Raw genomic sequence first — 14786 nt, forward strand, 5'->3', positions numbered from 1 at the left:
CCATTTCTCCAAGCAGCCCTGGCTTCTTTTAGTGTGAAATGGTATTTAAAGACTATAGACCTATTTAAAACTTCTAGACCTCTGGGTGCTAGAGGTGCTTATTGTTCTTGGTTATTGTTTCTCAGCTTTTTCATTAGACAAACTTAGAATACATTTTTTAAGGTAAATAAATATGTTTACATGGGTATTTAGAATCCAAGTCAGATGCAGATCACTAGTGTTTTTATTTCATCTTATTGCTCTTACATCTGTATCTCTTTTCTCCCATCATCTATTATTTGTCGCATGTCTAAGCCCAGTTATCAATGATATCAACATAATTATTCATTTGTTTTACATTATAATGTGACTTCTGAAAACAGTTTAAGATTTTTTTTTGCAGTTCATACTGTCTTCAGGTGGATGTATCACACAGAGAATGTGTTTTCAAGTTGTTTTGTTTAAAACCATTTTTGATAGTTCTTTTTTTGTAAGGCTCTGTCAATCAAAAGAATGGGTATATATTTAGGTACTTTTGTTTAATTTTACTCTGAAATTTTAGGAATTGATTTTTAAACAATTATTTTATAATTATAATTCTGTATAATGTTTTCATGATTCCAAAATCAAGAGAAGGCTATTTTCAAACAAGTTTGATATGCTTGTTAGCTCTATTCTAACAACTTCTCCTTTTAGGGGTAACTTTCCAGGCTAATTTTGATTAATCTTTTTATTAATCTTTTTAAAATATAGTCTTTTCTAAACATTTTATTTTTCCTACTGTGCCGAATGAAAAATTTTAATTTTGTCACTGTAATCTCTGAATTTGTGTATATAAGGATTTTTCTAGAAGCATGTAATAAGTCATGCAACTCTGGTTGAAACTTTGTGATCCTTGGAACTCCTTCAGAGCAGGTCTGTAGCCATTCCAAGCTCAGATGCCATGACAGTGTAAGAGTTGAAGTTAGCAGATGCTTATGTGGGGTTAGTTTCTGCATCCAGAATCTACAGGGGGAGGAATTTTATCCACCATAAACAATTGAACCTAAACCACTTTCTGGAGGCTGGGCCTCGGGTGTTCAGTCCAGTTCAGTCACTCAGTCATGTCTGACTCTTTGCAAACCCGTGGACTGCAGCACACCAGGTTTCCCTATCCATCAACAACTCCCGGAGCTTGCTCATACTCATGTCCATTGAGTTAGTGAGGCCATCTAACCATCTCATCCTCTGTCGTCTCCTTCTTCTCCTGCCTTCAATCTTTCCCAGCATCAGAGTCTTTTCCAACGAGTCAGTTCTTTGAATCAGGTGGCCAAAGTATTGGAGTTTCAGTTTCAGCATCAGTCTTTCCAGTGAATATTCAGGACTGATTTCCTTTAGGATTGACTGGTTTGATCTCCTTGCAGTCCAAAGGACTCTCAAGAGTCTTCTTAAACATCGTGATTCAAAAATTTCAATTCTTCGGTGCTCAGCTTTCTTTATAGTCCAATTCTCACATCCATACATGACTACTGGAAAAACCATAGCTCTGACTAGGCGGACCTTTGTTGGCAAAGTAACGTCTCTGCTTTTTAATATGGTGTCTAAGTTGGTCATAGCTTTTCTTCCAAGGAGCAAGCGTCTTGAAATTTCATGGCTGCAGTCACATCTGCAGTGATTTTGAGCCTCGGGCATCATAGTGCATTTATCCCCTCCCAGGTGATGCTAAGGTGCAGTCAGGATGAAGACCACTGTGTAAAAGATGAGTGAAGGCTGGGATGTCTAGAATCCTGATGGCTATGATTTCCCCAGATTCACTGCTTTTCCTCCTTATCTCTGGATTTTTCTCAACTCTACATTTTGTCACCTCTCCCCCAGTTCTAAAGAATAACTGCCTATTCATTTTTTTTTCCTGCAAGCTCACACTTTTCTGCTTATATGTTTCACTCAAGCATTTTTCTTTGATAGCTTGTTTCTGTTTTTCCAGTATTTTTTCATAAATGAGATATGGGGAAGTTGAGTAAGAAATATTTTAAGTACATTAATGTGGAGAAGGAATACTACCTTTTGTAGAAGTTCTAGCATCTAACCTAGCTGTGTAAGAGGTTACCGTAAGAAGCAAGAGCTGGAACCCATTGCCAGGTGCTTTCAGGAGGCTGAATATTAAGGACTCTATCCAGAAAGGTCTACCTCGAGCTTCTCTGTCAGTCCAGTGGTTAAGACTCTGTGCCCCCAATGCAGATGCCAGGGTTTTTGATTCCTGGTCAGGAAACTATAATTTTGCATGCCACATTGTGTAGTCAAAATAAAAAGTCTGTCTCAGACTCTCAGAGAATCCTGAATAATGGATGCTGTAGTATTAAAATAGGCCCTTAATTTTAAACATCCTTTATGATTTCAGAGTTGTGAAGAATTCTTGTGAAAGGATAAGAACTATATTCTTAATTGGTTTGTGAAAAGAATATACATGTGGTCATAGATTGATGTCAAAGAGGAAGGGTTTAAGGGGGCAGTGTTTGACCTTATTCCTGCTGGTCAAGAAAGTTTTAATCTTGTTAGTTCCATGGTTGATATTTTCTCAGTTGTTTTATTTCTTATCAGTTGAAGGTGAGAATCAGGAATGTACAGATAAGAGATTTCCTTGATGGTGTCTGCCTACACCAGTGTACACGTGTAGGGGCGGCTCCCGGGAATAGCTGATGCCAGTGTCTGTGTCCCCAGGGTGAGCCACAGTCACTCCTTGCCTCTCTGAGACACTCTCCAAGACAAGCAGAGTCTTCTGAAATTGGACCTTTCCTTGGGATTCATACCACTGTTTCATTTGGAGTTAAAACTTGGAACATAGCATTGAGCATATGCAGGAGTTAATCTTCTGGTAACTGGAAAACCTTTCACCTGGTTTGCCTCAGCCAGTTTTACCAAATGTCAGAAATGGAAACACTCACAGATTACGAATGCTGCTGCCAGCTCTCCTGTTAAATTAGTCTTCATCTCTAACCTTTCCTTGTGTGTAGAGGGCATGCATTTACTCAGTCTACCTTTGATGGTCTCAGTCATTTCTGCCCTATGTGTTCTGGAAGTTTTGGAGAATCATATTTAATATGTGTGTTCTTATTCTCTATATGTACTTTGGAGTTTTGTTTTCACAATTTTGTGCTATTCACTATTTTGCTTTCTATTTTTTTTTTTGAGAGAAATTACTATAAAATTGTCTTTTACTTGCTGTTATTTTTCATATGGAGTATAATGTCAATTTTATATTTTCAACAGTTGCAATTTCCAGAATGGAAATTCCTTGTACATTATACTTTTCATCACTTTTCTGAATTGCTATGACTGCTCCTTGCTGCAGGCAAAGTTGTGCATGTGTGCTCAGTCACTCAGTTGTGTCTGATTCTTTGCGACCCCATGGACTACCAGGCTCCTCTGTCCGTGGGATTTTCCTGGCAAGAGTACTGGAGTGGGTCGCGATTTCCTCCTTCAGAGGATCTTCCTAACTCAAGGATCAAACCTGCATCTCCTGTGTTTCCTGCATTACAGTTGGATTCTTTACCATTGAGCCATGGAAGGAAGTCCCAAAATAGTGCTTAAAAATAACAAATGACTATCCTCCCAGGTTACATCAGATTAAAGTTACAGGCCATGATTGAAAACCTTTATTATCTTTTTGAAATTTTTTATCCCAAATAAAGAAAAATCATCAAGAAAAAAAAAAAGAATTGACAGATGAGTGGAAGGTACAAGCTGTGAACTAGCATTACACCTTAATGAGGCTGTTTGCTAAACTGTTTTCTTTTTTTAAAATATTTATTTATTTGACTGAGCTGGGTCTTATTTGCAGCATATGGGATCTAGCTCCCCAGCCAGGGCCTGAACCCAGGTACCCTGCATTAGGAGTGTGGAGTCTTAGCCACTGGATCACCACGGAAGTCCCTCTACTGGGTTATTAAATACTGTTTCTCAGCAAACATATCCAGGTATGTTTAGGCATTAGTGATCTGCCTTTATTTACACTCTGTTTTGCTGGATTTATTGAACTTATCCATATACTCTTTGGTGAGTGACATTACTCTTATTTCTCCTGTAATTACAAGGGTGTTAGGGGCAAATGGAGAGCTGAGTAACAGGAAACAGTGATTCCCAAAAGAGAATCGTAAGTTTTAGGAAATGTGGGAATGGCAGATATTACTGCTGGGCTTCTGGTGGTTTGTGGCTCCAGCACTGGACTGCCCTTGGCCATGCCTAGGCTGGGACTGCCTGTATGTTCAGTTTGATATTCTTGCTTCTCTGTGTGAGCCTCCACATTTCCATCTCAGGAAATTCCATAACAACAGTGTGGTTGACAATCCATTGTATGGGGGACTCTTCCATGATCTCTCTATGCCACTTGGGATGGATGACAGGACATGGTGGAAATGTATCAGAACTGATTATTTTACTCAGGTCTGATCATCTTACTTATACTTCTTCAACTCAATACTGTTCCCTTTATCTTCTGTAGTAGATGAAAATTTCCATGACTTCATGGAAGGATAGGCAGTTGGTGCAGCCTGTGAACGTGTGTGTGTGCATGCATGTGTGCATGTGTGTAGAATAAGACATGAATGCTGAGGTTTAATGAGACACCCATATGAGGGACTGAGCCATCTTTTGATAAATATCTTGATAAGGCACTGGTTGACTGAGCAGAAAATGGTTAGTTTTTTTGGTGTTTGGTGTTATGGATTCTCCTTCCTTTCCTCTTGTGTGTGGGTTCCTCAGCTTTGGACACACAGAAGAGAACTATCAAAGCAAACCTGTCAGTTGCTACCTCTGTCTGTGTTAGTAAGGTGGGATTGCCAAAAAGGAAAAGCCCTGTTCCTAAAAGACTTCCAAACTTTTGGTGTTTTGTCTTTTGAGAAGTCTGTGGAGGAAATGATGTTGAGGGCCAAGGTGTTTACTTTTGGTGACTTGGATTCGTTGAGTGTTTGGTTTTCCTTCATGGGGGAGAAGGAAGGGGAACTGGGGAGAAGAGGCCCTTCAGGAAATGATTAGAGAGAGGAAGTAGGTTGTGGGGTGGAGTGGCTGTTTGGCAGGGTGGGTAAGTGTTGCTGTTCCTTTGCCTTTTTCTTTGGGAAAGAAACTGGATTTCCCTAAGTCTTACTCAGGGTGGAAGCCTCAGTGCACCCTGAGTCAATTGATTTAGGACTTGGGGAAGAGAGGATGGGAATATGTCTTCCAAACCACCAACTGCATTGGATGGTAGATGGAGAACCATGGATGACATAATTTTTAAACTTGGCCTCCACCATGTTTAATTTTTTTACTCCAAGGGTCATTCCAACTTCTAGGGGACAGAGACATATTGAGGCAGCACTCTTGGGAACTGAGAGCCTGCAGAGTTGCCAAGCCCGGTTTCTTTGTGGTGCTCCAACTGAAGCTGGTTTCCATTTCTTTAATCTACATGTGGAGTTTGGGGTGGAAAAGAGTGGATGTGTTTGTACCAGTGTCTCAGTTCATAAAGATTCATGAAGGTGATAAAAGCGTGTCTCCCATATGTGAATCATGTTGACTTTCTATTGGGCTGGGACATTGAGAATACAGGAGACAGGGGCAGACTGCCAGCAGGCTTGTTCATATGGAAGCAGATTTCTTCCTCTTCTTCTGCCACCTTTTTCTTACTCATCTTAAAAAAAAAAAAAAAAAAAAGACTTACTTGGTATTGTGCCAGTAGACTTCTAAAGCTCTGGTTGTGATATTTATACTGAGCATCCACAGTGCACTAAGCACAATGTACTAAGGCTTTACTATTTTTTAATTTAAAATTTTGTCTTAAGGTTAAAACTGTTGTCTGCTTGTCTTATAGGAGATAGTATATCTGCATATTTTTCTTTTAAATTATCCATGAATGTAGCATTTTGTCAAAATGTGTTTTTAGCATGGACATGACTGAGTGACTGAACTGACTGAATTGAATGCTAAAAGTAAATCTTGTGTTAAGAAAAACTGACATTTCTAGTTAAGGCTTTTTTCTTTTCTTTTAGGAAGCCACCAGAGTAGTTCAACCCATATTTTTGGGGAAAATGGTTAGTTATGTTGAAAACTATGATCCCACCAATTCTGCCGCTTTGCATGAAGCCTACGCCTATGCGGCAGGGCTGAGCGCCAGCATGCTGGTGTGGGCCGTTCTGCACCACTTGTACTTCTATCACATTCAGCGTGTGGGGATGAGGCTCAGAGTAGCTGTGTGCCATATGATCTACCACAAGGTAAGTGTCACTAAGTACCATGTGTACCTCCTTTGAGGGATCAGGAACATTTGGGGAAAGTTCTCTGTAAACTAAAAATTTCATAACTGATATTGTTTATACCTTCCTAGAGAAGCTTACTATTTGCATCAAGCCAAATTCATTGTTATGGTTGAAGCAAACTTTACCAATAAATAATGAAAAATTTTCTTTTCAGGTCAAGTGAAGCCTGCCCTTAATAACTTTTAGTCATAGGCTGCTGCATCAGTTCAGTTCAGTCACTCAGTCGTGTCTAACTCTTTGCGACCCCATGAATCACAGCACACCAGGCCTCCCTGTCCATCACCAACTCCCAGAGTTTACTCAAACTCATGCCCATCGAGTTGGTGATGCCATCCAGCCATCTCACCCTCTGCCATCCCCTTCTCCTCCTGTCCCCAATCCCTCCCAGCATCAGGGTCTTTTCCAATAAGTCAACTCTTCACATGAGGTGACCAAAGTATTGGAGTTTCAGCTTTAGCATCAGTCCTTCCAATGAACACCCAGGGCTGATCTCTTTTAGGCTGGACTGGTTGGATATCCTTGCAGTCCAAGGGACTCTCAAGAGTCTTCTCCAACACCACAGTTCAAAAGCATCAATTCTTAGGCGCTCACCTTTCTTCACAGTCCAACTCTCACATCCATACATGACCACTGGAAAAACTGTAGTCTTGACTAGATGGACCTAATACCCAGTAAATTAGTAGTGAAAATATTAAATTAATATTTAAAACTAAGTATCAAAAGTATCAAGATGATTTTCAATGTCTTCATGCCTAAATCCCATAGTGTCACTCATGGAAATTTTTTGTGGTTGTTCATTAAAACCTTCATTTACATCAAATTTGTATTTAAAAGTGAACTTCAGTGACTGGATCTATAAAATTAAATCTAGAAGCAGAGAATGTATTTGAGAAAGAAAATGATTATAATTTTAAAAGACCTATCTAATTATAGTCAATATAATTATGTTAACTGAAGGAAAATATGGATAATTCATGTCAAATATATACTCACTATATTTAACAGATGGTATTGTTTTTAATGGTATTAAATAAAATAGTAGGCTATTTGAGATAATGGAGAAGGAAATGACAGGATTTCCAGGATTCTTGCCTGGAAAGTACCATGGACTGAGGAGCATGGTGGATTACAGTCCATGGGGTCACAAAGAGTTGAACACGACTGAGTGAACACACATTTGAGATAAAATTTGAAATTTTACACTGTTTTTTTAATTCTAAAGAGGATTTGTTGCTTTTCATTTAGGCTATTTTAATACATTATTTCCTTTTATCTTTAGTATGCATTATAGCATTTTTAATAAGTGATTTAACGTGTTCAGTGATTTTGTATTGAGGAATGCCATGAAATTATTCCATAGTTTACCCTGGTATAAACTGGTATAAAAAGAATAAGGATTTATGGTATCTTTATAAAGGTATTACCACAGACACATCAGTGTCAAAAGCTGAAACTCTTCATCCTGGATACCTCTATGCCTTAGACTGCTTTAAAAAAAGAAATCCTCATTGAGTGTATCATATCCTTGAAATTTTCCAAGAGAGTAGATCTTAAATGTTCTCACCACAGACAAAAATAGGATAACTGTATTAGATAGTGAATACTTTATTTTTTTTTCATTTATTTTTATTAGTTGGAGGCTAATTACTTCACAACATTGCAGTGGGTTTTGTCATACATTGACATGAATCAGCCATAGATTTACATGTATTCCCCATCCCGATCCCCCCTCCCATCTCCCTCTCCACCCGATTCCTCTGGGTCTCTTCCCAGTGCACCAGGCCCGAGCACTTGTCTCATGCATCCAACCTGGGCTGGTGATCTGTTTCACTATAGATAATATACATGCTGTTCTCTCGAAACATCCCACCCTCGCCTTCTCCCACAGAGTCCAAACGTCTGTTCCATACATCTGTGTCTCTTTCTGTTTTGCATATAGGGTTATCATTACCATCTTTCTAAATTCCATATATATGTGTTAGTGTGCTGTAATGTTCTTTATCTTTCTGGCTTACTTCACTGTGTATAATGGGCTCCAGTTTCATCCATCTCATTAGAACTGATTCAAATGAATTCTTTTTAACGGCCGAGTAATATTCCATGGTGTATATGTACCACAGCTTCCTTATCCATTTGTCTGCTGATGGGCATCTAGGTTGCTTCCATGTCCTGGCTATTATAAACATTGCTGCAATGAACATTGGGGTGCACATGTCTCTTTCAGATCTGGTTTCCTCAGTGTGTATGCCCAGAAGTGGGATTGCTGGGTCATATGGCAGTTCTATTTCCAGTTTTTAAAGAAATCTCCACACTGTTCTCCATAGTGGCTGTACTAGTTTGCATTCCCACCAACAGTGTAAGAGGGTTCCCTTTTCTCCACACCCTCTCCAGCATTTATTGCTTGTAGACTTTTGGATAGCAGCCATCCTGACTGGCGTGTAATGGTACCTCATTGTGGTTTTGATTTGCATTTCTCTGATAATGAGTGATGTTGAGCATCTTTTCATGTGTTTGTTAGCCATCTGTATGTCTTCTTTGGAGAAATGTCTGTTTAGTTCTTTGGCCCATTTTTTGATTGGGTCATTTCTTTTCCTGGAATTGAGCTGCAGGAGCTGCTTGTATATTTTTGAGATTAATCCTTTGTCTGTTGCTTCATTTGCTATTATTTTCTCCCAATCTGAAGGCTGTCTTTTCACCTTGCTTATAGTTTCCTTTGTTGTGCCAAAGCTTTTAAGTTTCATTAGGTCCCATTTGTTTATTTTTGCTTTTATTTCCAATATTCTGGGAGGTGGGTCATAGAGGATCCTGCTGTGATTTATGTCGGAGTGTTTTCCCTAAGTTCTCCTCTAGGAGTTTTATAGTTTCTGGTCTTACATTTAGATCTTTAATCCATTTTGAGTTTATTTTTGTGTATGGTGTTAGAAAGTGTTCTAGTTTCATTCTTTTACAAGTGGTTGACCAGTTTTCCCAGCACCACTTGTTAAAGAGGTTGTCTTTTTTCCATTGTATAGTCTTGCCTCCTTTGTCAAAGATAAGATGTCCATAGGTTCATGGATTTATCTCTGGGCTTTCCATTCTGTTCCATTGATCTATATTTCTGTCTTTGTGCCAGTACCATACTATCTTGATGACTGTGGCTTTGTAGTAGAGCCTGAAGTCAGGCAGGTTGATTCCTCCAGTTCCATTCTTCTTTCTCAAGATTACTTTGGCTATTCGAAGTTTTTGTATTTCCATACAAATTGTGAAATTATTTGTTCTAGTTCTGTGAAAAATACTGTTGGTAGCTTGATAGGGATTTCATTGAATCTATAGATTGCTTTGGGTAGAATAGCCATTTTGACAATATTGATTCTTCCAATCCATGAACACGGTATATTTCTCCATCTGTTTGTGTCCTCTTTGATTTCTTTCATCAGTGTTTTATAGTCTTCTATGTATGGGTCTTTTGTTTCTTTAGGTAGATATACTCCTAAGTATTTTATTCTTTTTCTTGCAATGGTGAATGGTATTGTTTCCTCAATTTCTATTTCTGTTTTCTCATTGTTAGTGTACAGGAATGCAAGGAATTTCTGTGTATTAATTTTATATCCTGAAAATTTACTATATTCATTGATTAGCTCTAGTAATTTTCTGGAAGAGTCTTTAGGGTTTTCTATGTAGAGGATCATGTCATCTGCAAACAGCGAGACTTTCACTTCTTCTTTTCCTATCTGGATTCCTTTTATTTCTTTTTCTGCTCTGATTGCTGTGGCCAAAACTTCCCAAACTATGTTGAACAGTAGTGGTTAGAGTGGGCACCCTTGTCTTGTTCCTGATTTCAGGGAAATGCTTTCAATTTTCACCATTGAGGGTAATGCTTGCTGTGGGTTTGTCATATATAGCTTTTATTATGTTGAGGTATGTTCCTTCTATTCCTGCTTTCTGGAGAGTTTTAATCATAAATGGGTGTTGAATTTTGTCAAAGGCTTTCTCTGCATCTATTGAGATAATCATATGTTTTTTATCTCTCAATTTGTTAATGTGGTGTATTACATTGATTGATTTGCGGATATTAAAGAATCCTTGCATTCCTTGGATAAAGCCCACTTGGTCATGATGTATGATCTTTTTAATATGTTGTTGGATTCTGTTTGCTAGAATTTTATTAAGGATTTTTGCATCTATGTTCATCAGTGATATTGGCCTGTAGTTTTCTTTTTTTGTGGCATCTTTGTCTGGCTTTGGAATTCGGGTGATGGTGGCCTCATAGAATGAGTTTGGCAGTTTACCTTCTTCTGCAATTTTCTGGAAGAGTTTGAGTAAGATAGGTGTTAGCTCTTCTCTAAATTTTTGGTAGAATTCAGCTGTGAAGCCATCTGGTCCTGGGCTTCTGTTTGCTGGAAGATTTCTAATTACAGTCTCAATTTCCTTGCTTGTGATGGCTCTGTTAAGATCTTCTATTTCTTCCTGGTTCAGTTTTGGAAAGTTATACTTTTCTAAGAATTTGTCCATTTCATCCAAGTTGTCCATTTTATTGGCATAGAGCTGCTGGTAGTAGTCTGTTATGATCCTTTGTATTTCAGTGTTGTCTGTTGTGATCTCTCCATTTTCATTTCTAATTTTCTTAATTTGGTTCTCTCTTTGTTTCTTAATGAGTCTTGCTAATGGTTTGTCAATTTTGTTTATTTTTTTCAAAAAATGAGCTTTTAGCTTTGTTGATTTTTGCTATGGTCTCTTTAGTTTCTTTTGCATTTATTTCTGCACTAATTTTTTTAGATTTCTTTCCTTCTACTAACCCTGGGGTTCTTCATTTCTTCCTTCTCTAATTGCTTTAGGTGTAGAGTTAGGTTATTTATTTGGCATTTTTCTTGTTTCTTGATGTAAGCCTATAATGCTATGAACCTTCCCCTTAGCACTGCTTTTACAGTGTCCCATAGGTTTTGGGTTGTTGTGTTTTCATTTTCATTAATTTCTATGCATATTTTGATTTCCTTTTTGATTTCTTCTATGATTTGTTGGTTATTCAGAAGCGTGTTATTTAGCCTCCATATGTTTGAATTTTTAACAATTTTTTTTTTCCTGTAATTGAGATCTAATCTTACTGCACTGTGTTCGGAAAAGATGACTGGAATGATTTCAGTTTTTTTGAATTTTCCAAGACCAGATTTATGGCCCAGGATGTGATCTATTCTGGAGAAGGTTCCGTGTGCACTTGAGAAAAAGGTGAAGTTGATTGTTTTGGGGTGAAATGTCCTATAGATATCAATTAGGTCTAGCTGGTCCATTGTGTCATTTAAGGTTTGTGTTTCCTTGTTAATTTTCTGTTTAGTTGATCTATCCATAGTTGTGAGTGGGTTTTAAAGTCCCACTATTATTGTGTTACTATTAATTTCCTCTTTCATACTCGTTAGTGTTTGCTGTACATATTGCGGTGCTCCTATGTTGGGTGCATATATATTTATAATTGTTATATCTTCTTCTTGGATTGATCCTTTGATCATTATGTAGTGTCCTTCTTTGTCTCTTTTCACATCCTTTATTTGAAAGTCTATTTTATCTGATATGAGTATTGCGATTCCTGCTTTCTTTTGGTCTCCATTTGCGTGATATATTTTTTTCCAGCCCTTCACTTTCAGTCTGCATGTGTTCCTTGTTTTGAGGTGGGTCTCTTGTAGACAGCATATATAGGGGTCTTGTTTTGTATCCATTCAGCCAGTCTTTGTCTTTTGGTTGGGGCATTCAACCCATTTTCATCTAAGGTAATTACTGATAGGTGTGGTTCCATTGCCATTTACTTTGTTGTTTTGGGTTCACGTTTATACAACCTTTCTGTGTTTCCTGTCTAGAGAAGATCCTTTAGCATTTGTTGAAGAGCTGGTTTGGTGGTGAGGAATTCTCTCAGCTTTTGCTTGTCTGTAAAGCTTTTAAGTTCTCCTTCATATCTGAATGAGATCCTTGCTGGGTACAGTAATCTAGGTTGTAGGTTATTCTCTTTCATTACTTTAAGTATGTCCTGCCATTTCCTTCTGGCCTGGAGTGTTTCTATTGATAGATCAGCTGTTATCCTTATGGGAATCCCTTTGTGTGTCATTTGTTGTTTCTCCCTTGCTGCTTTTAATATTTGTTCTTTGTGTTTGATCTTTGTTAATTTGATTAATATGTGTCTTGGGGTGTTTTGCCTTGGGTTTATCCTGTTTGGGACTCTCTGGGTTTCTTGGACTTGGGTGGCTATTTCCTTCCCCATTTTAGTGAAGTTTCCAGCTATTATCTCCTTGAGTATTTTCTCATGGCCTTTCTTTTTGTCTTCTTCTTCTGGGACTCCTATGATTTGAATGTTGGGTCGTTTCACATTGTCCCAGAGGTCCTTGAGGTTGTCCTCATTTCTTTTGATTCTTTTTTCTTTTTTCCTCTCTGTTTCATTTATTTCCATCATTTTATCGTCTACCTCACTTATCCTATCTTCTACCTCCGTTATTCTACTCTTGGTTCCCTCCAGAGGGTTTTTGATCTCATTTATTGCATTATTCATTTTTAATTGACTCTTTTTTATTTCTTCTAGGTCTTTATTAAACATTTCTTGCATCTTCTCAATCTTTGTCTCCAGGCTATTTATCTGTAACTCCATTTTGTTTTCAAGATTTTGGATCATTTTAATTATCATTATTCTAAATTCTTTTTCAGGTAGATTCCCTATCTCCTCCTCTTATGTTTGACTTGGTGGGCATTTTTCATGTTCCTTTACCTGCTGGGTATTTCTCTGCCCTTTCATCTTGTTTAGATTGCTATGTCTGGAGTGGGCTTTCTGTATTCTAGAGGTCTGTGGTTCCTTTTTATTGTGGAGGTTTCACCCAGTGGGTGGGGTTGGACGATTGGCTTGTCAAGGTTTCCTGGTTAGGGAAGCTTGCGTCGGTGTTCTGGTGCATGGAACTAGATTTCTTCTCCCTGGAGTGCAATGGCGTGCCCAGTAATGAGTTTTGAGATGGGTCTATGTGTTAGGTGTGACCTTGGGCAGCCTGTATGTTGATGTTCAGGGCTATGTTCCTGCGTTGCTGGAGGATTTGCGTGGTATGTCTTGCTCTAAAACTTGTTGGTTCTTGGATGATGGTTGGTTTCAGTGTAGGTATGGAGGCTTTTGGACGGTCTCTTATTACTTAAAGTTCCATGTAGTCAGGAATTTTCTGGTGTTCTCAGGTTTTGGGCTTAAGTCTCCTGCCTCTGGATTTCAGTTTTATTCTTCCAGTAGTCTCAAGACTTCTCCAGCTATACAGCACTGATAATAAAACTTCTAGGTTAATGGCGAAAAGATTCTCCCCTGTGAGGGACACCCAGAGAGGTTCACAGAGTTACATGAAGAAGAGGAGAGGGAGGAGGGAGATAGAGATGAGCAGGAGGAGAAAAAGGGGGACTCAAGAGGAGAGAGACAGATCTACACAGTTGTCTGTTCCCAGAGTGTTCTCCGTAGCCCAGACACCCACAAAGATTCACAGAATTGGATTGGGAAGAGAAGGGGAAAGGAGGAAATAGAGGTGTTCTGAGGTAGAAAACGGAGCGTCAAGATGGGGAGAGAGTAATCAACACACTCCTGAATAAAAATGGGAACTGAATATTGGATTCTTAAATGTCCACAATTTATATCATATACTGAAAAACAAAGATTAAAAATCTAGAGTAGAGGTTAGACTCTTAAAAATACAATATTAAAAACAAAAACCAAAACACACACAAAAAAAGTTTTAGAAATATATATGAAGTTCGGTTTAAAAATAGGGCTTCTTTTTTTTTTTTTTATAAGGTTATAGTGTAATGAAAATGAAAATTAAGGAGTAGTAGAGGAGTAATAGAGGACTTTAAAAGGAAATAAGAGAAAAAGAAAAATAGAAAATAGAAGAGAAAAAGGAAAAAAAAAGAAAAAAAAATTTTCCTAATTAAAAAAATCATAAAAATCTATGAAAATGAAAGTTAAGGAGTAATGGGGGAGTAATAGGGAATTTTAAAAGAAAATAAAAGAGAAAAAATAAAAAAGAAGAAAAAAATTTTACTTAAAAAAAAAGAAGTATAACTATAATTAGGAATGTCTTTGGAGCTGTTGCAGTCAGTGTGGGTTTGGTTCAGTTTCAGATAGCTCCTCGTTCCAGCTTACACTTCTCAATATCTACAGGTCCCTTCCGGTGTAGTCGGTGTTATCTACAGGGATTTTAATATGTTGCACTGGTCCCTTCTGAAGCGGTTCTCTTTGTTTATTTGGCTTCTGTTTGCCGATCTCTTCAGTGCCTAATTTCCGCCCTGACACAGGCGGGCGGAGGTGGTCTCTTGTTCAGGTTGCTAGTTCAGTCGCTCTGCGGAGAGGGCCTGGCGCTGCGGGGAGGGCCTGGCGCTGCTTTCCCCGTCTACGCTGCTCAGGCTCCCGGCTGTTCTATATGGAGCGTGCCCTGTGCTGTGTGCGGTTCCAGCCCTCGGGTGTTCCACAAAAGCACGGAACAAAAAGCTGCGCCTGCGTTTTGTGCCTTCCCCGCCTGAGCGGCTCAGGCACCTAGGAGCTTGACGGGCGCACTCTCCCTGGGT

General features: G+C 38.5%; 1 protein-coding gene across 2 annotated transcripts in view; it reads left to right on the forward strand.

Moving 5' to 3' along the window:
• LOC122687096 (ATP-binding cassette sub-family C member 4-like) overlaps nt 1–14786 on the forward strand; it is an 860243-nt gene that overhangs the window by 713068 nt on the left and 132389 nt on the right. For both annotated transcript variants that reach the window (XM_043892534.1, XM_043892535.1), the window contains one exon: nt 5979–6203. In XM_043892534.1, the coding sequence (XP_043748469.1) occupies nt 5979–6203 (225 nt within the window). The remainder of the gene's footprint in view (nt 1–5978; nt 6204–14786) is intronic.

Source organism: Cervus elaphus, chromosome 30 (genome assembly GCF_910594005.1).
Source record: "Cervus elaphus chromosome 30, mCerEla1.1, whole genome shotgun sequence".
NCBI classification, from domain to species: Eukaryota; Metazoa; Chordata; class Mammalia; order Artiodactyla; family Cervidae; genus Cervus; species Cervus elaphus.